General features: G+C 39.9%; 1 protein-coding gene across 4 annotated transcripts in view; it reads right to left on the reverse strand.

The window, feature by feature from the left end:
* FCHSD2 (FCH and double SH3 domains 2) overlaps window positions 1–19,206 on the reverse strand; it is a 332,064-nt gene that overhangs the window by 169,705 nt on the left and 143,153 nt on the right. For all 4 annotated transcript variants that reach the window (NM_001265957.1, XM_077961195.1, XM_015115119.3 and 1 more), the window contains 1 exon segment: window positions 16,597–16,673. In NM_001265957.1, coding sequence (NP_001252886.1) covers window positions 16,597–16,673 — 77 coding nt within the window.

Genomic DNA, 19,206 nt, shown 5'->3' on the forward strand with positions numbered 1-19,206 from the left:
ACAGGACATCACTCTCCCTTGGTCTACTCCTACCTCACCAGCCATTCTTTAGTCTTCTTTGCCAGTTCCTCTTCATCTCATTGCCCCATAAATACTGGAGTGCCCTCAAGTCAGACCCCAGGCTTCTTCTCTTCTCTAACTACATTCACTCTGTTGAAAATTGTTTTTAAATTTTTATTTTGTTATTTCTTTTTAAAGATAAGGTCTTGCTCTGTCACTCAGGTGGTAGTGCAGTGGCACAGTCATAGCTGACTGTAGCCTCAAACTCCTGGGCTCAAGCAATCCTCCCACCTCAGCCTTCCAAAGTGCTAGAATTTCAGGTGTGAGCCACTGCACCAGACCTACATTCACTCTTTAGATGATCTCACTCTATAGATGGCTTTAAAGACATCCCGTCTCATGGCTTTACAGAGTATCAATATGCTATTCCTAAAGTTTTTTTCTTTTCTTTTTTTTAAAGAGGCAGGGTCTTGTTCTGTTGCTCACGCTGGAGTGCACTGGCATGATCACAGCTTACTACAGCCTCAAACTCCTGAGCTCAAGTGGTCCTCCCGCCTCAGCTTCCCAAGTAACTGGGCCTACAGGCATGTGCCACTGCATCTGGTATTTTCCTTTTTTTAATAGAAACGGTATCTCACTTTGTTGCTTAATCTGCATCTTGAATTCCTGGCTTTGAGCTATCCTCCTGCCTTAGCCTCCCAAAGTTCTGGGATTACATGCATGAACTACTACTCTCAGCTCAATTCCTGAATTTTTAATTCCTGCCCAGACACCTTCCCTAAACCCTAACTGCGCCTGTTCAACATATCCAACTTGGATATTTAGTAGGCATCTTACACCTAACATGTATAAAACTAAATTCTTGATTTCCCTAAAACCTCTTCTGGCAATCTATCTATTTCATCTCACTGACAATAACTCAAACCTTCTAGTAGTTGGCTCAAACCCAAAGCCCTGGAATCAGCACTGATTCCTCATTTCTCTCTCATATCTGCTCCATCAAGAAATCCTGTTTGCATGCTGGAGAGGATGTGGAGAAACAGGAACACTTTTACACTGTTGGTGGGATTGTAAACTAGTTCAACCATTGTGGAAGACAGTGTGGCAATTCCTCAAGGATCTAGAACTAGAAATGCCATTTGACCCAGCAATCCCATTACTGCGTATATACCCAAAGGATTATAAATCATGCTGCTATAAAGACACATGCACACGTATGTTTATTGTGGCCCCATTCACAACAGCAAAGACTTGGAACCAACCCAAATGTCCATCAATGATAGAGTGGATTAAGAAAATGTGGCACATATATACCACGGAATACTATGCAGCCATAAAAAAGGATGAGTTCATGTCCTTCATAAGGACATGGATGAAGCTGGAAACCATCATTCTGAGCAAACTATTGCAAGGACAGAAAACCAAACACCGCATGTTCTCACTCACAGGTGGGAATCAAACAATGAGAACACTTAGACACAGGGTAGGGAACACACACTGGGGCCTGTCGTGGTGCGGGGGGAATGGAGAGGGATAGTATTAGGAGATACACCTAATGTAAATGACAAGTTAATGGGTGCAGCACACCGACATGGCACATGTATACATGTGTAACAAATCTGCACGTTACGCACATGTACCCTAGAACTTAAAGTGTGTGTACATATATATGTGCGTGTGTGTGTATATATATATAAATCCTGTTTGCTAGACTTAAAAAATACCATGGAATTTAATTACTGCCAGTCTCCTCCACTGTGACTACCCTGTTTTGAGCCACCCTTACCTTATGCCTAGATTACTACAACAGTCTCCTACCTGCCCTCTCTGCTTCTGCCTTGTCCCACAACACCTGTGCTCTGCACAGTACAGCAACTGCTGTGCGATCACTTCTTGGCCCTCTGTAGTCTCCCTACTATGCTTACTGTTCTTATCGCCAATTGGCATATATGTTTAATTATTCACCTGTTTACTGTTTGTCTTCCCTCATTAGAATGTAGGCTCCACGCAGCAGAAGCTTTGTTTCATTTACTGCTGTATGTTTGGCACAGGGTATGGCATAGCAGGCACTCAATACATATTTACTGGAGGAGGAGAGGAGGGAATGATGGAGCCTAGATTTGAACCCAAATGTGTCTGGCTCCCAAACCTCTGTTCTTTTGCTGACATAAGATTGTTCTTAGTCTCAGTAACAATGCTGAACATTAAAAAGGGTCTCTTCATTCTGAAATAGTTTATACCAAGACTTATGTATCCTAAGTCCTTGGTATACATCCTCTACTATTTTTGTCTCCTATCTTCTGTACCATTATTTACTTATCATTTTTGTTAAAATGACTAACCTTTTAAACTAAAATACACATATCTTATGACTTTATATCACTATTCTAACTGAAAAATACTTGCCATAATAATTAGGTTATAACTAGTAAAATACAAAACCATTCATCCATATACCACCTAAGTTCACGCTGTGAACTATTTCTTATATGAATATCATACAAGATGTCTAGGAAAACCTAGAAAACTTTACCAGAAGAAATTTCTCATTAAGAAATAAATCAAGGCTAGGCACAGTGGCTCATATATGTAATCCCAGCATTTTGAGAGGCTGAGGCAGAAGGATCGCTTGAGGCCAGGAGTTTGAGACCAGCCTGGGCAATATAACAAAACCTCATCTCTACAAAAAAATTTTAAAATTAGCCAGGCATGGTGGTAGTGGTGGCTATGCAGGAGGTGACGTGGAAGGACCACTTGGACCCAAGAGTTTGAGGCTACAGTGAGCCACTTCACTCCAGCTTGGGTGCAAAAGTGAGACCCTGTTTTGAAAGAAAGGAAAGAAGAAAGAAAAGGGGGGCGGGAAGGAAAGAAAAAGAAAAGAAAGAAATCAAGAAATTCTTAACTGTTAAATTCTTAGCAAGATCTTAAGTGTGGAAGAGGTCACACAAAGCTACAAATGTGGTAAAACTGCACAGAACTCAATGTGCACACACTTATATACACACAAATGAATGTGTATAAAACTAACAAATTCTGAATTAGGCTGGATGACTGTATCAGTATCAATTTCTTGGTTGTGATAATGTACTACAGTTATGCAAGATACTACCACTGGGTGAACTGGGTGGGGAATGTAAGAGCACTCTTGGTATTTATTATTTCTGACGACTGCATGTGTAGCTACAATTATCTCAAAGTAAAAAGTGTTTAAGATATAACAAACAAAACCATAGGCCTTCCCTAGGCTTAGAAATACATCTTTCTACTAGCATCACATCTCAAGACAACTCCGGAAAATGTGATTAATGGCTGGGTGCAGTGCCTCAAGCCTGTAATTCCAGCACCTGGAGAGGCTGAGGCAGGCAGATCACTTGAGGCCAGGAGTTTGCCACCAGCCTGGCCAACATGGTAAAACCCCATCTCTACTAAAAATACAAAAATTAGCAGGGCATGGTGGTGCACACCTGTAATCCCAGCTACTCAGGAGGCTGAGGCACAAGACTTGCTTGAGCCCGGGAGGCAGACGTTGCAGTGGGCCAAGACTGCACCACTGCACTCCAGCCTGGGCGACAGCGAGACTGTCTCAAAACAAAGAAAAGAAAATGTGATTAAGTTCATAACCTAAGAATAATTTATATAGTAACTAATAACAAGAAGAATAGTGTTTTAATAAATGTTTATATACAGTTGTTATTAGTAGTAGAAAGGGAGGATATTTCTGGGTAACAGAAATAAAAGCAGGGAAAAAGACTGCTTTTAGTCCAGTTGAGGTGTTGATAAGAACTGAAATACAACTACAACTGAGGTGCCCAAGGGTTAGAAAACCAAGGATGAAAGGATAAATGGCCAGAGATAAGTAGAGAGATAATTTGGTGCCAGCTTTCTTCATGGTTTTGAATATCATAAAAAGAAATTTAAATTTATCCCATTGGCAAGGAGAAACAATAGAAGATTTTCACACAGGGGAGTGACAGTAGGTCTATTTTACAAAGACATAAAGATACAGTTTGTGTCATTATAGCAGATGGAATTGTGAAAGAGAGAAATCACATGCAAACAAGCAGCTACTTAACATTCCAGATATGAGGAGATCTACAAAGAAGGTAAAATTAGAGGCAGTTTTTTGTTTCCCAAGTTGAAAAGTTAATAAAAATATATTATTATTACCAGTTCATAGACAAGATTTAAAGGCAGGAATATAAATAAGCTTACTTAAAAGAGTCATTAGAGAGTTGAGAGACTTTTGAGACACATTTACATAGAAAGGAATGAAAACCTGTCCTCATATTAAAAAAAAAAAAAGTCCAAGAGAAAGTAGTGCTACAAAAGTCTAATGCAAATTGAGGCTGTTTAATGACATTAAATGCTGCATGTATCATCAGATAGGCAAACAATTTAAAAGACTGATTACACGCACTGTTGGTAAAAAATAAAAACAAAGGGACAATTTAAAATCATACTACAGGCTGGGTGTGGTGGCTTATGCCTGTAATCCCAGCAGTCTGGGAGGCTGAGGTGGGCCGATCACTTGAGGTCAGGAGCTCGAGATCAGCCTGGCCAATATAGCAAAACTCCATCTCTACTAAAAAGACAAAAATTAGCCCGGTGTGGTGATGTGCACCTGTAATCCCAGTTGCTCGGGAGGCTGAAGCATGAGAATCACTTGAACCCGGCAGGTGGGTGGAGGTTGCAGTGAACCAAGATCATGCCACCACACTCCAGCCTGGGTGATGGAGTGAAAACTATCTCAAAAAACAAAGTCATACTAGAAAAAATTAAATATATTTATATAGTTTATGGAGAACAACTTCCAATATTAATATTTTAGGGCCAGTCTAGTAGTGATGAATTCCCTAACCTTTTGCTTGTCTGGGAAAGAATTTACTTCTCCTTCATTTATAAAGGATAATTTTGCTGAACACAGTATCCTTGGTTGGCAGGTTTGTTTGTTTGTTTTTTCTTTCAGCACTTTGAATATATCACCCCATTCTCTCTTGGCCTGTAAAGGTTTCTGCTGAGAAATCTGCTATTAGTCTAACAGCAGTTCCTTGACAGGTGACTGCATGCTTTTTTCTTGCTGTTTTTTGAATTCTCTCTTTGTCTTTGATGTTACATAGTTTGACTATAATGTACCATAGATAATGCCTTTTTGCATTTCATTTGCTTGGGGGGTCTCAGAGCCTCCAGTATCTGGATGTCTAAATCTCTTGTCAGACTTGGTAAGTTTTTGTCTATTATTTCATCAAATAGATTTTCTAACCCTTCCCTTCCCTCTTTACCATCTGGGAAACCAATAATGTGTGTATTTGGTCACTTTATGTTGTCCCATATAACACAAAGGCTTTGATAATTCTTTTTTTTTTTAAATTTATTTATTATTATTATACTTTAAGTTGTAGGGTACATGTGCATAACGTGCAGGTTTGTTACATATGTATACTTGTGCCATGTTGGTGTGCTGCACCCATCAACTCGTCATTTACATCAGGTATAACTCCCAATGCAATCCTTCCCCCCTCCCCCCTCCCCATGATAGGACCCTGTGTGTGATGTTCCCCTTCCTGAGTCCAAGTGATCTCATTGTTCAGTTCCCACCTATGAGTGAGAACATGCGGTGTTTGGTTTTCTATTCTTGTGATAGTTTGCTAAGAATGATGGTTTCCAGCTGCATCCATGTCCCTACAAAGGACACAAACTCATCCTTTTTGATGGCTGCATAGTATTCCATGGTGTATATGTGCCACATTTTCTTAATCCAATCTGTCACTGATGGACATTTGGGTTGATTCCAAGTCTTTGCTATTGTGAATAGTGCTGCAATAAACATACGTGTGTATGTGTCTTTATAGCAGCATAATTTATAATCCTTTGGGTATATACCCAGTAATGGGATGGCTGGGTCATATGGTACATCTAGTTCTAGATCCTTGAGGAATCGCCATACTGTTTTCCATAATGGTTGAACTAGTTTACAATCCCACCAACAGTGTAAAAGTGTTCCTATTTCTCCACATCCTCTCCAGCACCTGTTGTTTCCTGACTTTTTAATGATCGCCATTCTAACTGGTGTGAGATGGTATCTCATTGTGGTTTTGATTTGCATTTCTCTGATGGCCAGTGATGATGAGCATTTTTTCATGTGTCTGTTGGCTGTATGAATGTCTTCTTTTGAGAAATGTCTGTTCATATCCTTTGCCCACTTTTTGATGGGGTTGTTTGTTTTTTTCTTGTAAATTTGTTTCAGTTCTTTGTAGGTTCTGGATATTAGCCCTTTGTCAGATGAGTAGATTGCAAAAATTTTCTCCCATTCTGTAGGTTGCCCGTTCACTCTGATGGTAGTTTCTTTTGCTGTGCAGAAGCTCTTTAGTTTAATGAGATCCCATTTGTCAATTTTGGCTTTTGCTGTTTGGTGTTTTAGACATGAAGTCTTTGCCCATGCCTATGTCCTGAATGGTACTACCTAGGTTTTCCTCTAGGATTTTTATGGTATTAGGTCTAACATTTAAGTCTCTAATCCATCTTGAATTAATTTTCGTATAGGGAGTAAGGAAAGGATCCAGTTTCAGCTTTCTACTTATGGCTAGCCAATTTTCCCAGCACCATTTATTAAATAGGGAATCCTTTCCCCATTTCTTCTTTCTCTCAGGTTTGTCAAAGATCAGATGGCTGTAGATGTGTGGTATTATTTCTGAGGACTCTGTTCTGTTCCATTGGTCTATATCTCTGTTTTGGTACCAGCACCATGCTGTTTTGGTTACTGTAGCCTTGTAGTATAGTTTGAAGTCAGGTAGCGTGATGCCTCCAACTTTGTTCTTTTGACTTAGGATTGTCTTGGAGATGCGGGCTCTTTTTTGGTTCCATATGAACTTTAAAGCAGTTTTTTCCAATTCTGTGAAGAAACTCATTGGTAGCTTGATGGGGATGGCATTGAATCTATAAATTACCTTGGGCAGTATGGCCATTTTCACGATATTGATTCTTCCTATCCATGAGCATGGTATGTTCTTCCATTTGTTTGTGTCCTCTTTTATTTCACTGAGCAGTGGTTTGTAGTTCTCCTTGAAGAGGTCCTTTACATCCCTTGTAAGTTGGATTCCTAGGTATTTTATTCTCTTTGAAGCAATTGTGAAAGGAAGTTCATTCCTGATTTGGCTCTCTGTTTGTCTGTTACTGGTGTATAAGAATGCTTGTGATTTTTGCACATTAATTTTGTATCCTGAGACTTTGCTGAAGTTGCTTATCAGCTTAAGGAGATTCTGGGCTGAGACAATGGGGTTTTCTAAATATACAATCATGTCATCTGCAAACAGGGACAGTTTGACTTCTTCTTTTCCTAACTGAATACCCTTGATTTCTTTCTCTTGCCTAATTGCCCTAGCCAGAACTTCCAGCACTATGTTGAATAGGAGTGGTGAGAGAGGGCATCCCTGTCTTGTGCCAGTTTTCTAAGGGAATTTTTCCAGTTTTTGCCCATTCAGTATGATATTGGCTGTGAGTTTGTCATAAATAGCTCTTATTATTTTGAGGTACGTTCCATCAATACCGAATTTATTGAGTGTTTTTAGCATGAAGGGCTGTTGAATTTTCTCAAAAGCCTTTTCTGCATCTATTGAGATAATCATGTGGTTCTTGTCTTTGGTTCTGTTTATATGCTGGATTATGTTTATTGATTTGCGAATGTTGAACCAGCCTTGCATCCCAGGGATGAAGCCCACTTGATCATGGTGGATAAGCTTTTTGATGTGTTGCTGAATCCGGTTTGCCAGTATTTTATTGAGGATTTTTGCATCGATGTTCATCAGGGATATTGGTCTAAAATTCTCTTTTTTTGTTGTGTCTCTGCCAGGCTTTGGTATCAGGATGATGTTGGCCTCATAAAATGAGTTAGGGAGGATTCCCTCTTTTTCTATTGATTGGAATAGTTTCAGAAGGAATGGTACCAACTCCTCCTTGTACCTCTGGTAGAATTCAGCTGTGAATCCATCTGGTCCTGGACTTTTTTTGGTTGGTAGGCTATTAATTATTGCCTCAATTTCAGAGCCTACTATTGGTCTATTCAGGGATTCAACTTCTTCCTGGTTTAGTCTTGGAAGAGTGTAAGTGTCCAGGAAATTATCCATTTCTTCTAGATTTTCCAGTTTATTTGCGTAGAGGTGTTTATAGTATTCTCTGATGGTAGTTTGTATTTCTGTGGGGTCGGTGGTGATATCCCCTTTATCATTTTTAATTGCGTCTATTTGATTCTTCTCTCTTTTCTTCTTTATTAGTCTTGCTAGTGGTCTGTCAATTTTGTTGATCTTTTCAAAAAACCAACTCCTGGATTCATTGATTTTTTGGAGGGTTTTTTGTGTCTCTATCTCCTTCAGTTCTGCTCTGATCTTAGTTATTTCTTGCCTTCTGCTAGCTTTCGAATGTGTTTGCTCTTGCTTCTCTAGTTCTTTTAATTGTGATGTTAGAGTGTCAATTTTAGATCTTTCCTGCTTTCTCTTGTGGGCATTTAGTGCTATAAATTTCCCTCTACACACTGCTTTAAATGTGTCCCAGAGATTCTGGTATGTTGTATCTTTGTTCTCATTGGTTTCAAAGAACATCTTTATTTCTGCCTTCATTTCGTTATGTACCCAGTAGTCATTCAGGAGCAGGTTGTTCAGTTTCCATGGAGTTGAGCGGTTTTGATTGAGTTTCTTAGTCCTGAGTTCTAGTTTGATTGCACTGTGGTCTGAGAGACAGTTTGTTATAATTTCTGTTCTTGTACATTTGCTGAGGAGTGCTTTACTTCCAATTACGTGGTCGATTTTGGAGTAAGTACGATGTGGTGCTGAGAAGAATGTATATTCTGTTGATTTGGGGTGGAGAGTTCTATAGATGTCTATTAGGTCTGCTTGCTGCAGAGATGAGTTCAATTCCTGGATATCCTTGTTAACTTTCTGCCTCATTGATCTGTCTAATGTTGACAGTGGAGTGTTGAAGTCCCCCATTATTATTGTATGGGAATCTAAGTCTCTTTGTAAGTCTCTAAGGACTTGCTTTATGAATCTGGGTGCTCCTGTATTGGGTGCATATATATTTAGGATAGTTAGCTCTTCCTGTTGAATTGATCCCTTTACCATTATGTAATGGCCTTCTTTGTCTCTTTTGATCTTTGATGGTTTAAAGTCTGTTTTATCAGAGACTAGTATTGCAACCCCCGCTTTTTCTTGTTCTCCATTTGCTTGGTAAATCTTCCTCCATCCCTTTATTTTGAGCCTATGTGTGTCTCTGCGTGTGAGATGGGTCTCCTGAATACAGCAGACTGATGGGTCTTGACTCTTTATCCAGTTTGCCAGTCTGTGTCTTTTAATTGGAGCATTTAGTCCATTTACATTTAAGGTTAATGTTGTTATGTGTGAACTTGATCCTGTCATTATGATATTAACTGGTTATTTTGCTCGTTAGTTGATGCAGTTTCTTCCTAGCCTCGATGGTCTTTACATTTTGGCATGTTTTTGCAATGGCTGGTACCAGTTGTTCCTTTCCATGTTTAGTGCTTCCTTCAGGGTCTCTTGTAAGGCAGGCCTGGTGGTGACAAAATCTCTAAGCATTTGCTTATCTGTAAAGGATTTTATTTCTCCTTCACTTATGAAACTTAGTTTGGCTGGATATGAAATTCTGGGTTGAAAATTCTTTTCTTTAAGAATGTTGAATATTGGCCCCCACTCTCTTCTGGCTTGTAGAGTTTCTGCCGAGAGATCTGCTGTTAGTCTCATGGGCTTCCCTTTGTGGGTAACCCGACCTTTCTCTCTGGCTGCCCTTAAGATTTTTTCCTTCATTTCAACTTTGGTGAATCTGACAATTATGTGTCTTGGAGTTGCTCTTCTCAAGGAGTATCTTTGTGGCGTTCTCTGTATTTCCTGGATTTGAATGTTGGCCTGCCCTACTAGGTTGGGGAAGTTCTCCTGGATGATATCCTGAAGAGTGTTTTCCAACTTGGTTCCATATTCCCCCTCACTTTCAGGCACCCCAATCAGACGTAGATTTGGTCTTTTTACATAATCCCATACTTCTTGCAGGCTTTGTTCATTTCTTTTTCTTCTTTTTTCTTTTGGTTTCTCTTCTCGCTTCATTTCATTCATTTGATCCTCAATCGCAGATACTCTTTCTTCCAGTTGATCGAGTCGGTTACTGAAGCTTGTGCATTTGTCACGTATTTCTCATGTCATGGTTTTCATCTCTTTCATTTCGTTTATGACCTTCTCTGCATTAATTACTCTAGCCATCAATTCTTCCACTTTTTTTTCAAGATTTTTAGTTTCTTTGCGCTGGGTACGTAATTCCTCCTTTAGCTCTGAGAAATTTGATGGACTGAAGCCTTCTTCTCTCATCTCGTTAAAGTCATTCTCTGTCCAGCTTTGATCCGTTGCTGGCGATGAGCTGCGCTCCTTTGCAGGGGGAGATGCGCTCTTATTTTTTGTATTTCCAGCTTTTCTGCCCTGCTTTTTCCCCATCTTTGTGGTTTTATCTGCCTCTGGTCTTGATGATGGTGATGTACTGATGGGGTTTTGGTGTAGGTGTCCTTCCTGTTTGATAGTTTTCCTTCTAACAGTCAGGACCCTCAGCTGTAGGTCTGTTGGAGATTGCTTGAGGTCCACTCCAGACCCTGTTTGCCTGGGTATCAGCAGCAGAGGCTGCAGAAGATAGAATATTTCTGAACAGCGAGTGTACTTGTCTGATTCTTGCTTTGGAAGCTTCCTCTCAGGGGTGTACTCCACCCTGTGAGGTGTGGGGTGTCAGACTGCCCCTAGTGGGGGATGTCTCCCAGTTAGGCTACTCAGGGGTCAGGGACCCACTTGAGCAGGGAGTCTGTCCCTTCTCAGATCTCAACCTCCGTGTTGGGAGATCCACTGCTCTCTTCAAAGCTGTCAGACAGAGTCGTTTGCGTCTGCAGAGGTTTCGGCTGTGTTTGTTATTGCCCTGTCCCCAGAGGTGGAGTCTACAGAGACAGGCAGGTTTCCTTGAGCTGCTGTGAGCTCCACCCAGTTCGAGCTTCCCAGCAGCTTTGTTTACCTACTTAAGCCTCAGCAATGGCGGGCGCCCCTCCCCCAGCCTGGCTGCTGCCTTGCCGGTAGATCACAGACTGCTGTGCTAGCAATGAGGGAGGCTCCGTGGGTGTGGGGCCCTCCCGGCCAGGTGTGGGATATGATCTCCTGGTGTGCCTGTTTGCTTAAAGCGCAGTATTGGGGTGGGAGTTACCCGATTTTCCAGGTGTTGTGTGTCTCAGTTCCCCTGGCTAGGAAAAGGGATTCCCTTCCCCCTTGCGCTTCCCAGGTGAGGCAATGCCTCGCCCTGTTTCAGCTCTCGCTGGTCGGGCTGCAGCAGCTGACCAGCACCGATCGTCCGGCACTCCCCAGTGAGATGAACCCAGTACCTCAGTTGACAATGCAGAAATCACCGGTCTTCTGTGTCGCTCGCGCTGGGAGTTGGAGACTGGAGCTGTTCCTATTCGGCCATCTTGCTCCGCCCCCTTTGTTAATTCTTTCTTATTTTTCTTCTTTTTGTCTGCTTGAGTTATTTCATAGGACCTGTCTTCAAGTTTTGAGATCCTCTCTTTTGCTTGATCTAGTCTACTGCTGAAGCTTTCAAATGTATTTTGTATTTCATTCAATGACTTCTTCCACTATAGAATTTCTGTTTGGTTCTTTTTTATATCCATCTCTTTGGTAAATTTCTCATTCATATCCTGAATTGTTTTTCTGATTTCTCTGTACTGTTTTTCAGAATTTTCTTATATCTCATTGAGTTTCTTTAATATCAAAATTTTGAATTCTTTTTCCAGGATTTTGTAAATTTGTTTTTGATTGGGATCTGTTACTAGAGAATTATTTCATTCCTTTAGAGTTATATTTCCTTGCTTTTTCATGTTTCCTACATTGATAACTGCACATCTGATGTAATAGTCACTTCTTCCAATTTTTTAAATTTGCTTATGTAGGGAAAGTTTTCCTGAAGATAGATCTATGGTGTTGCTTGGATAGGGCCCTTTGGCCTTGATTCTGGGTGCTTACAGTGGTACAGTATCTGTATGATTTCTTTGGCTATAAATAGTGTCAGTGGTGTTTGTAATTTCTTCGGTGGTTTCAGGTGCAGTTATTAGTGAGGCCTGTGGTAAAGTTTTGCTGAGGGTTGGGACACCAGGTAGGCCAGTCTTTGAGCCCCAGTAGAGACAGTGGTGAGTTGGCACCAATAGTCCAGGTGGGCCAATTGGCCTCCAGGTGGCTTACTCAGATGCTGGTAGTTGCAGCAGTGAGCTGGGTGGGAAGGCGGATTCTTGGGCCTCTGGGCAGCTGGCATAAAACGGGCAGTGGCAGTGGTGGGATCACCTTCTGGGTCTTGAGCAGTGTATGCTGGTGTTGGTGGTGGCTGTGATGGAGTGGGCGGCTCAGTCTCCAAGCCTGCAGGTGGTATGTGCAAGTAGGTGTCAGCTGTGATTGCAGTGGCAGGGGTGGGTAGAACCAACCTCAGGCCCCCTGGAGTATTCAGGTGCCAATGGTGGTAGAATGTGCTAGGCAATCTCCTGGACCCTAGTCTATGTGCTCTGGCATGGAGTAGGGATATGAAGCCAGGCTGGGCTGGCTTGTCCTCAGGCTCTTAACAGTGTGTGCAGGTGCCAGCCATGGTAGGCAGGGGCAGGCTGATCCCTAGGCCATTGGCAGAATTGTCAGCTACCTTGAAGCCCCTCCCTCCAATATCAACATTTTAAATGTATAAACCCTTTGTTCCAGCATTACCCCCTCTAAGAATTTACCCTACAGATAAACTTTCAGTGTACAAAAATATACTTATGTTCATACAGAACTTACTCACTTCAGCATTATTTGAAATACTAATAAACTAAATAACTACAAATAGGGACGTGGATAACAGAAGTATAGTTCATCAATACTATGGCACTAAAGCAGGCATTAAAAAGAATGAGGGACCAGAACATACTGACATGAAGGGATTTCTAAAATAGACTCCTTAGTGTGTGTGGGGGGAGCAGGGGTGTTACACAGTGCATGCATATAATAATTGCAGTTCTGTTAGAAATAACAAAACTATGTAAGTCCATGTGTGAATCACACAGAAAAAAATGTAAAAGAAAAGACCACACACTTGTAATAGCAATTATCCTAGGGGAGTAGAAATGTGAATGGAAGGTGCTTGGGAAATGATATTCTTTATACTTTTGTACTGTTTATCTACTTGATAAAAAAACATGTATTACTTGGAAAAGAATTTTAAAACTACCAATGCAAATATAAATACAAAAAAGTTAAATGGAAAATTTTAAATGACTAAAACTAAAATAAGCTCCAAATAAACAAAAACATTGGCAATTGTAGTTCTCAGCCTCAATCCTGATCTTTCTATTGTCTTCTTCCACAATAGCACCACCATTCTCTCAGTTGCCTAAATGAAAACACCTGGGAGTCATTGTATAATTCTTCATCTCTCTCCTCCTGCTTCATTCATTTAGTCAGTAAATATTTATCAAGTGCCTTCTATGTTGCAAGAGCTATTTTAAATATGAAGAAAACTGTTTATATATGTAGATTGTCTCAGAACAAACTTGACAAACACAAAAAACAAAACTGCCAAATCACTTGCAAGTCCTCTGGCTTCAGTCTTCTAAACACCTCTGAAATCTTCCCTACAACTTGATTTCTGCTACAATTTCCTTGGTTCAAATATGAGACGATGAGGAATTAAATTCCTGCCATTCTATCCTTTCTGAATTCTTCCTCACAACCCTCTGATCCACCTTTATACTATCACTAAAGTAAAGATGATAATGTAATTCCTCTCATGGAAACACTTCAACACCTCCATTACGTTCTGAATAAAAAAGCCAACTCTATACTGTGATATGTAAAGTCCTTTTATGATGCCTACCTATGATGTATCCTTCATCTCCACCACTCCAGTTAACCTCTAACGCACATACTTCACAGCAACCCTACTGAACTGTTACCTAACAGTCACATTTTCTCATGCTCCATGCCTTGAAGGGTTTATTTTCACTTAGAATTCCTTTTACCAAACCTTCTGCCTGGAAAACTCCTGCACATTCTTTAAGACCTGGCTCTACAAGCCTAGGTTTTCTTCTATGGCTCCAATGTCCCTCTCCTATTACCCAATTCTGCAACTGTTTATAGTGGCTATCTCCTGTATGCTTACGAAGGATAGACAGCATATCTTCTAGTCTCTCTAATCCTAAGGTCTACTTTAACTGCTGACATGTAGTAGGTATTTCATATGTAGCCTATGAATATGAAAGAAAGAATGAATGTGTCTTTAAATGGCTATCTGACCTTGAGTAAGAAATATAACCTGAGACCTGGTTTCCTAGTGTATAAAATGAGAATAATTATATAATTATATCTACCTCACAGAGCTGTTCTGATAATGATAGGAGATGAGTTCTTAGCACAGTGCCTGTCACATAGTAAATATTTGGTATATGTTGGCTTGCAATACTTCTTTAAATTAGAGTTTATAAGCTAGCCTAGGAACATAGCTTTTTAATCCTTATTTCTTTGGTAACCTGAATTCTGAATTTTAAACGAACTTGGAATATAACTCCTGGCCTCAAGCAATCCTCCCATTTCAGCCTCCCAAAGCACTGGGATTGCAGGCATGAGCCACCATGCCCAGCCTAGCTATCTATAAGTTGGATCCTTCTTTACTGCAAGCAATCTTCTTCTTAGGCTAATTTCCTTATACCAGCAACACTGAACAGCCCATGCTCACTGTCACCCCAAGGTTTTGTTCTACTTGTCTCTCTTGCCTAGAATTTCATCTCTCCTCTCTTCCTCCTTAGCTGAATTTTGCAGATACAGAAAATCCTTAAGAAAATTTGTGTTTGTTTTTTGTTTGTTTGCTTGTTTGTTTTGGTTTTTTTTTGAGAGACAGAGTCTCACTCTGTCACCCAGGCTGGAGGGGAGTAGTGCATTCATAGCTCACTGCAGCCTTGAACTCCTGGGCTCAAGCAATCCTCCTGCCTTAGCCTCCTGAGTAGCTGGGACTACAGGCACATACCACCACACCCAGCTAATGTTTGTATTTTTTTTGTAGAGATGGAGTCTCATTATACTGCACAGGCTAGTCTTGAATTACTAGCCTCAAGTGATTCTTCCACTTCGGCCTCCCAAAGTGCTAGGATTACAGGCATGAAGAAAATCTATTAATATTTTTATTTCCTGTTTTGCTTTAATATTGCAATCATACTGTTCTATTATTTATAGCCCTCACGGCACCTTCCATGATTATTGGTAGGCCACTGTGAAGAACTATTAGGGTTTCTTATCATATATCCTTCAGTTTTCTAGCTCCATTGCCACATTCTTAAGAAATTATCTGATGTCAATCATCACTGACAATTCAACAGCTCAATTTCGTATTCAGACTCTAAATCATACACTTCAATACTAAGTTCTTAACTACCCTGGATTCTCTGCTATTGTTTCAACGGTATTTGATCATAATCATAACCAGACTGCAAGCTCTGAGGTCACTGACTTCTGGGTCCTTCAACACAAAGGACAACTCCTGAGCATAAAAGACAGTAAATACTTCCAAACTGACCTCAAAAAAGAAATCAAATTCTTTTTTTTTTTTTTTTGAGCCAGAGTCTCACTCTGTTGCCCAGGCTGGAGTGCAGTGGCGCAATCTCGGCTCACTGCAACCTCTGCCTCCTGGGTTTAAGCAATCATCCTGCCTCAGTCTCCCGAGTAGCTGGGATTACAGGCGCTCGCCACCACACCTGGCTAATTTTTCTACTTTTAGTCAAGACAGGGTTTCTCCATGATGGCCAGGCAGGTCTCAAACTCCTGATCTCAGGTGATCCGCCTGCCTTGGCCTCCCAAAGTGCTGGGATTACAGGCGTGAGCCACTGCGCCTGGCCAAAAGAAACCAAATTCTAAACAAACTTATACTTTTAAGATATCGGTAGGTCACTAAGGACACAATCTGTATTCCATTCTCATCCACCTTCATTACACTTCGTATTCGTATGTGGTATATTAACTGACCACATCTAAATCTTTTGTTTATATTCAAATATACAAACACACATATATATTTCTAAATTAAGTATTGTGCTAAAAAGAAGCTCTTTTCCTTACATTACTTAGAAAGTTTCCCCCTAGTCTCACAAAAACCCCATCTTTCCGTATTTAGAATTTATTTCAGAAGTATCAATGAAGATGGCAGAACATACACAATCTTGTTTCATCACCATCACAATAATGTGTTCCATCATAGGTCACTCAGCAATTTGTGTTCCATTGTCACCTGCCTTCTTTAAGTTTCAATTGGGGGTATAATTATATAAAATATAATCTTGGCTTATATATAAAGACATGAAAATGATCTATTTTATATAGATTACAATCTATTTCATATAGATTGTTTAATGTTATAAAACATTAAAATTTTGATAATTTTGAAATTATACCCAAAAACACAGCAGAGGAAAGAAGTGATTCTTTTAAAAACTAAAGTGTTACATTATCTATATGTGACACAGCTTTAAGTAAAACCATTTCTAAAGAAAATAGGCAAAAACTACTAAGTTACCTGTAATCATTCCGATCATCAGCTTTTACTCCAGGCCAATCTCTCTTCAGGTATTGACTAGCCAACTTCTGGATACCCTGTTAAAAAATACATATTTTTTCTAAAATAAGTATTATGCCGTAAAGGAAGCTCTTTTCCTTAAAATACATGACTTAGAAAATCTCATTTTTCCAAATGTAAATTTAATTCAGGAGTGAAAAAAAAACAATGACAGGCTGCATGTGGTGGCTCATGCCTATAATTCCAGCACTTTGGGAGGCCAAGGCAGACAGATTACTTGAGGTCAGGAGTTTGAGACCAGCTTGGCCAACATGGTGAATATCTATCTCTAACAAAAATACAAAAATTAGCTGGGTGTGGTAGCATGCGCCTGTAGTCCCAGCTACTTGGGGGGCTGAGGCAGGAGAAACACTTGAATCCAGGGGCGGAGGCTGCAGTGAGCCAAGAATGGGCCGCAGCACTCCAGCCTGGGTGATAGAGTGAGGCTCTGTCTCCAAAAAGAAAACCCAATTAACAAACCAACCAACCAACCAACCAAACAAACAAAAAAACCAATGATAAATGGTAGAACACTACAACCTTCTTTCATTATTGTCCAGTCCTCTCTTGTCTCCACTTTTAGGAAAAGGGTGAGTATAAGGATGAGAAAGTTGAAACTTCATTGATATGCCTTTCACTTTTAACTATCTGACTAGCCATAAAAACAAACCACCTCTGGCATGTCACAGGGAACACAGCTGTCCATCTCCACAGAACTCTGATCACATAGCTTTCTAAATCTCAGCAGCCAAACTCTCATATACCAGGAAAGAGAAAAACAAATTCCATTTGAAGTAGACAGATATATACTGGTATGTAAAATTAATAAACAAATTTTGGTGCTATTCCATACTATTGATTCTCAAGACAGATTTTAAGGGTCTTTTCTTTTTAAACGATACCATGACACAAGTCACTTCAAACAACAAAAAAAAAAACTGTTTTACAAAGAAATTTGCCCACTTATTATTATCTACACAACACAAATCTGGATAAAACAGAATGTTTATCTATAATAGGTGTCAGGGAGAGGTACAGGGATTTGAAATGAGAAGACCATTTTGTTAAGAACTGATTTTAAACTGCTCATTCCAATTATACAATGTATTATGTTTGGTTTTTTGCTTGTTTGTTTTTGTTTGTTTGAGCCAGGCCTCATTCCAATGCCCAGGCTAGAGTGCAGTGGTGCGATCATGGCTCAATGCAGCCTCAACTTCCTGGGCTCAAACAATCCTTCCACCTCAGCCTCCCAAGTAGCTGGGACTACAGGCATGTGCCACTGAGCCCGGCTAATTTTTTGTATTTGTAGTAGAGACAGTGTTTTGCCATGTTGCCCATGGCTCAACTCCTGGACTCAAGCAAGCCACCTGCCTTGTCCTCCCAAAGTGCTGGGATTACAAGTGTGAGTCACCAAACCTGGCCAATGCATTACTTTTGGATAGGAATATATGTGGTCCCCTAACACTGTAACAGGGCCTAATGTAATGGTTATAGAAATCATTAACATTGAGATACTTATTTCTATACACATAACTAAAAAGAACACAATGCTGAAATGAAGAACAATCACATTTATTAATCAACTGCCTGCTCTAGGCAAAAATTACTCAAGTAAAATCAACACTACACTCTACATGGTACCTTTCCATTAAGGTCTGTTGTCAAATTAGCTTGAATCTCAAGTTCCTCCTGAACTTGGCAACAATTTGGTTTCACTATTTCTAAATATTGTGTATTCTGAGAACTTGTATACAACTACATATCCGTAATAGTTCCACTTAACATATCTTGTACTTTGGGAACTCCAAATACTATGTCTTCCCTGAATATGTATGGTAGTTTTTCACCTCTGCACCTTGTTCATACTGCTCCCATTGCATGAAAATATCTTCTAACCACTCCTATTCCTACTTGCTAAATTCTTACCCCTCCCTTTGAATTTGATACTTAAATTTCCTAACATAAACAATCACAAGTATATATAGGAAAATGTGAAAAGTGTCATTGCCTAAGTACTTATTTTCATTTCATTAAAGTATAATAGCTTATTCTTTCTACATTTATTAGCTATAATTCTATAAGGAATTATCCCTCATGAACTATTTGGTTATACTGAGATAAAGTTCTTGGAGGAAAGACAGGATAAATATTTGATTGTCCAATATTTGGGTCCAAAGATGCACAACAAGTTTTTAAAGTAACATTATAAACTCATGTATTTTAAATAATAGAGGCATTCCAATTAATTACAGTTGCTTTCTTCTGATGCTCAAATTGTCACATCTGTGGTCTGTCAGAGCCCCTCCAAGTTGGCTCCCATATCACGAACCCAAATAGACTTTGAATGCTTCTCTGTTGTTGTTGTTGCTGTTATTGTTGTTTTACAGTTCCTGGCCCAGACTTGCAATAAGCTAGTTCTCCAAGGAATTCTGATTGCTTTCAGAAAGAAACCAGAGACCACAATCTAGGCAAGTTCTCATTCTTTGGGTCTTACTATTTGCATCTTTCTCTGAAAGACCTTTTCTAATCACTGTATGCAAAATATCTTCGCCTCTGGCCCTCTCACATAAC

Source organism: Macaca mulatta, chromosome 14 (assembly GCF_049350105.2).
Source record: "Macaca mulatta isolate MMU2019108-1 chromosome 14, T2T-MMU8v2.0, whole genome shotgun sequence".
In the NCBI taxonomy this organism is placed as follows: Eukaryota; Metazoa; Chordata; class Mammalia; order Primates; family Cercopithecidae; genus Macaca; species Macaca mulatta.